General features: G+C 50.7%; 1 protein-coding gene across 1 annotated transcript in view; it reads left to right on the top strand.

The window, feature by feature from the left end:
• The window catches only part of LOC310966290 (regulating synaptic membrane exocytosis protein 2-like), a gene marked incomplete at both ends in the record, with an annotated part of 18195 nt that overhangs the window by 5769 nt on the left and 7426 nt on the right, over window positions 1–5000 (top strand). The window contains 2 exon segments of the mRNA XM_083940872.1: window positions 4554–4684; window positions 4814–4985. Of these exon segments, the coding sequence (XP_083796998.1) occupies window positions 4554–4684; window positions 4814–4985 (303 nt within the window).

Here is a 5000-nt window from a genome sequence, read left to right as displayed (position 1 = left end):
TCTGTAGGTTTAGAGAGGAGTGAGACGTCTGTCTGTAGGTTTAGATGAGTGAGACGTCTGTCTGTAGGTTTAGAGGAGTGAGACGTCTGTCTGTAGGTTTAGAGGAGTGAGACGTCTGTCTGTAGGTTTAGAGGAGTGAGACGTCTGTCTGTAGGTTTAGAGGAGTGAGACGTCTGTCTGTAGGTTTAGAGGAGTGAGACGTCTGTCTGTAGGTTTAGAGAGGAGTGAGACGTCTGTCTGTAGGTTTAGAGGAGTGAGACGTCTGTCTGTAGGTTTAGAGGAGTGAGACGTCTGTCTGTAGGTTTAGAGAGGAGTGAGACGTCTGTCTGTAGGTTTAGAGGAGTGAGACGTCTGTCTGTAGGTTTAGAGAGGAGTGAGACGTCTGTCTGTAGGTTTAGAGAGGAGTGAGACGTCTGTCTGTAGGTTTAGAGGAGTGAGACGTCTGTCTGTAGGTTTAGAGAGGAGTGAGACGTCTGTCTGTAGGTTTAGAGGAGTGAGACGTCTGTCTGTAGGTTTAGAGAGGAGTGAGACGTCTGTCTGTAGGTTTAGAGAGGAGTGAGACGTCTGTCTGTAGGTTTAGAGGAGTGAGACGTCTGTCTGTAGGTTTAGAGAGGAGTGAGACGTCTGTCTGTAGGTTTAGAGAGGAGTGAGACGTCTGTCTGTAGGTTTAGAGAGGAGTGAGACGTCTGTCTGTAGGTTTAGAGAGGAGTGAGACGTCTGTCTGTAGGTTTAGAGGAGTGAGACGTCTGTCTGTAGGTTTAGAGAGGAGTGAGACGTCTGTCTGTAGGTTTAGAGGAGTGAGACGTCTGTCTGTAGGTTTAGATGAGTGAAACGTCTGTCTGTAGGTTTAGAGAGGAGTGAGACGTCTGTCTGTAGGTTCAGAGAGGAGTGAGACGTCTGTCTGTAGGTTTAGAGGAGTGAGACGTCTGTCTGTAGGTTTAGAGAGGAGTGAGACGTCTGTCTGTAGGTTTAGAGGAGTGAGACGTCTGTCTGTAGGTTTAGAGAGGAGTGAGACGTCTGTCTGTAGGTTTAGAGAGGAGTGAGACGTCTGTCTGTAGGTTTAGAGGAGTGAGACGTCTGTCTGTAGGTTTAGAGAGGAGTGAAACGTCTGTCTGTAGGTTTAGAGGAGTGAGACGTCTGTCTGTAGGTTTAGAGGAGTGAGACGTCTGTCTGTAGGTTTAGAGGAGTGAGACGTCTGTCTGTAGGTTTAGAGGAGTGAGACGTCTGTCTGTAGGTTTAGAGGAGTGAGACGTCTGTCTGTAGGTTTAGAGAGGAGTGAGACGTCTGTCTGTAGGTTTAGAGGAGTGAGACGTCTGTCTGTAGGTTTAGAGGAGTGAGACGTCTGTCTGTAGGTTTAGAGAGGAGTGAGACGTCTGTCTGTAGGTTTAGAGGAGTGAGACGTCTGTCTGTAGGTTTAGAGGAGTGAGACGTCTGTCTGTAGGTTTAGAGGAGTGAGACGTCTGTCTGTAGGTTTAGAGAGGAGTGAGACGTCTGTCTGTAGGTTTAGAGAGGAGTGAGACGTCTGTCTGTAGGTTTAGAGAGGAGTGAGACGTCTGTCTGTAGGTTTAGAGGAGTGAGACGTCTGTCTGTAGGTTTAGAGAGGAGTGAGACGTCTGTCTGTAGGTTTAGAGAGGAGTGAGACGTCTGTCTGTAGGTTTAGAGAGGAGTGAGACGTCTGTCTGTAGGTTTAGAGAGGAGTGAGACGTCTGTCTGTAGGTTTAGAGGAGTGAGACGTCTGTCTGTAGGTTTAGAGAGGAGTGAGACGTCTGTCTGTAGGTTTAGAGGAGTGAGACGTCTGTCTGTAGGTTTAGAGAGGAGTGAGACGTCTGTCTGTAGGTTTAGAGGAGTGAGACGTCTGTCTGTAGGTTTAGAGGAGTGAGACGTCTGTCTGTAGGTTTAGAGAGGAGTGAGACGTCTGTCTGTAGGTTTAGAGAGGAGTGAGACGTCTGTCTGTAGGTTTAGAGGAGTGAGACGTCTGTCTGTAGGTTTAGAGGAGTGAGACGTCTGTCTGTAGGTTTAGAGGAGTGAGACGTCTGTCTGTAGGTTTAGAGGAGTGAGATGTCTGTCTGTAGGTTTAGAGAGGAGTGAGACGTCTGTCTGTAGGTTTAGAGAGGAGTGAGACGTCTGTCTGTAGGTTTAGAGGAGTGAGACGTCTGTCTGTAGGTTTAGAGAGGAGTGAGACGTCTGTCTGTAGGTTTAGAGGAGTGAGACGTCTGTCTGTAGGTTTAGAGAGGAGTGAGACGTCTGTCTGTAGGTTTAGAGAGGAGTGAGACGTCTGTCTGTAGGTTTAGAGGAGTGAGACGTCTGTAGGTTTAGAGGAGTGAGACGTCTGTCTGTAGGTTTAGAGGAGTGAGACGTCTGTCTGTAGGTTTAGAGGAGTGAGACGTCTGTCTGTAGGTTTAGAGGAGTGAGACGTCTGTAGGTTTAGAGGAGTGAGACGTCTGTCTGTAGGTTTAGAGGAGTGAGACGTCTGTCTGTAGGTTTAGAGGAGTGAGACGTCTGTCTGTAGGTTTAGAGAGGAGTGAGACGTCTGTCTGTAGGTTTAGAGGAGTGAGACGTCTGTCTGTAGGTTTAGAGGAGTGAGACGTCTGTCTGTAGGTTTAGAGGAGTGAGACGTCTGTCTGTAGGTTTAGAGGAGTGAGACGTCTGTCTGTAGGTTTAGAGGAGTGAGACGTCTGTCTGTAGGTTTAGAGGAGTGAGACGTCTGTCTGTAGGTTTAGAGAGGAGTGAGACGTCTGTCTGTAGGTTTAGAGGAGTGAGACGTCTGTCTGTAGGTTTAGAGGAGTGAGACGTCTGTCTGTAGGTTTAGAGGAGTGAGACGTCTGTCTGTAGGTTTAGAGGAGTGAGACGTCTGTCTGTAGGTTTAGAGGAGTGAGACGTCTGTCTGTAGGTTTAGAGAGGAGTGAGACGTCTGTCTGTAGGTTTAGAGAGGAGTGAGACGTCTGTCTGTAGGTTTAGAGGAGTGAGACGTCTGTCTGTAGGTTTAGAGGAGTGAGACGTCTGTCTGTAGGTTTAGAGGAGTGAGACGTCTGTCTGTAGGTTTAGAGGAGTGAGACGTCTGTCTGTAGGTTTAGAGAGGAGTGAGACGTCTGTCTGTAGGTTTAGAGAGGAGTGAGACGTCTGTCTGTAGGTTTAGAGAGGAGTGAGACGTCTGTCTGTAGGTTTAGAGGAGTGAGACGTCTGTCTGTAGGTTTAGAGAGGAGTGAGACGTCTGTCTGTAGGTTTAGAGAGGAGTGAGACGTCTGTCTGTAGGTTTAGAGAGGAGTGAGACGTCTGTCTGTAGGTTTAGAGAGGAGTGAGACGTCTGTCTGTAGGTTTAGAGAGGAGTGAGACGTCTGTCTGTAGGTTTAGAGGAGTGAGACGTCTGTCTGTAGGTTTAGAGAGGAGTGAGACGTCTGTCTGTAGGTTTAGAGAGGAGTGAGACGTCTGTCTGTAGGTTTAGAGGAGTGAGGCGTCTGTCTGTAGGTTTAGAGGAGTTGTTTTGGTGGAACCTTGTTTTGGTGGAACCTTGTTTTGGTGGAACCTTGTTTTGGTGGAACCTTGTTTTGTGGAACCTTGTTTTGGTGGAACCTTGTTTTGGTGGAACCTTGTTTTGGTGGAACGTTGTTTTGGTTCTGATGGTTCTCAGATTCACACAGACGAGGTAAACGTGGTTCTGCAGCTCAGAGGTTTAGAGAACGGTTCTGTTACGATGTAGAACGTTTTCTGGTCTGTTCCACTCCCCCAAGGTTCCTCTGGCTCCCTGTTGTTCTCCAGGGTTCCTCTGGTTCCCTCGTGTTCTCCAGGGTTCCTCTGGTTCCTTCTGTTGTTCTCCAGGGTTCCTCTGGTTCCCTCTTGTTCTCCAGGGTTCCTCTGGCTCCCTGTTGTTCTCCAGGGTTCCTCTGGTTCCCTCGTGTTCTCCAGGGTTCCTCTGGTTCCTTCTGTTGTTCTCCAGGGTTCCTCTGGTTCCCTCGTGTTCTCCAGGGTTCCTCTGGCTCCCTGTTGTTCTCCAGGGTTCCTCCGGTTCCCTCTGTTGTTCTCCAGGGTTCCTCTGGTTCCCTCTGTTGTTCTCCAGGGTTCCTCCGGTTCCCTCTGTTGTTCTCCAGGGTTCCTCTGGTTCCCTCGTGTTCTCCAGGGTTCCTCTGGCTCCCTCTTGTTCTCCAGGGTTCCTCTGGTTCCCTGTGGTTCTCCAGGGTTCCTCTGGTTCCCCCTGTGGTTCTCCAGGGTTCCTCTGGTTCCCTCTTGTTCTCCAGGGTCCCTCTGGTTCCCCTGTGGTTCTCCAGGGTTCCTCTGGTTCCCTCTGTTGTTCTCCAGGGTTCCTCTGGTTCCCTGTGGTTCTCCAGGGTTCCTCTGGTTCCCTGTGGTTCTCCAGGGCTCCTCTGGTTCCCTGTGGTTCTCCAGGGTTCCTCTGGTTCCCACTGTGGTTCTCCAGGGTTCCTCTGGTTCCCTCTGTTGTTCTCCAGGGTTCCTCTGGTTCCCTCTTGTTCTCCAGGGTTCCTCTGGTTCCCTGTGGTTCTCCAGGGTTCCCCGCCCCTGTAGGGTTCTGCGCTGATGTAACCCGGGTTCTCTTGCAGGTGAAGCTGTGGTACGATAACGTCGGACATCAGCTGATCGTCACGGTTCTCGGAGCCAAAGAACTTCCTGTCCGAGACGACGGGCGCCCGAGGAACCCGTACGTCAAGATCTACTTCCTGCCAGACAGAAGGTAAAGGTCCCAAGATGTGGTTCTCCGGTTCCTCAGCTGTGATCTAGACCCCGCAGAACCTCGGGTCTTGGTCTGAGAGGCGGGCGCCGGGTCCTGCTCTGTGATTGGCTGTCGTTTGTCTCCTCGCAGTGACAAAAGCATGCGCAGAACCAAGACGGTGAGGAAGTCTGTGGAACCTCGGTGGAACCAGACCTTCATGTACGCTCCGGTGCAGCCGAGGGAGTCCAGGGAGCGCGTGCTGGAGCTGACGGTCTGGGACCAGGCCCGGGGCCGGGAGGAGGAGAGCCAGCTCCTGGGAGAGGTGAGAACACGGAGA

The sequence above is a fragment of the Echiichthys vipera genome, assembly GCF_963691815.1.
Source record: "Echiichthys vipera genome assembly, contig: SCAFFOLD_151, whole genome shotgun sequence".
NCBI classification, from domain to species: domain Eukaryota; kingdom Metazoa; phylum Chordata; class Actinopteri; order Perciformes; family Trachinidae; genus Echiichthys; species Echiichthys vipera.
Note: the sequence above shows the minus strand (reverse complement) of the source record. Positions and strands in the feature narration are given on the sequence as shown.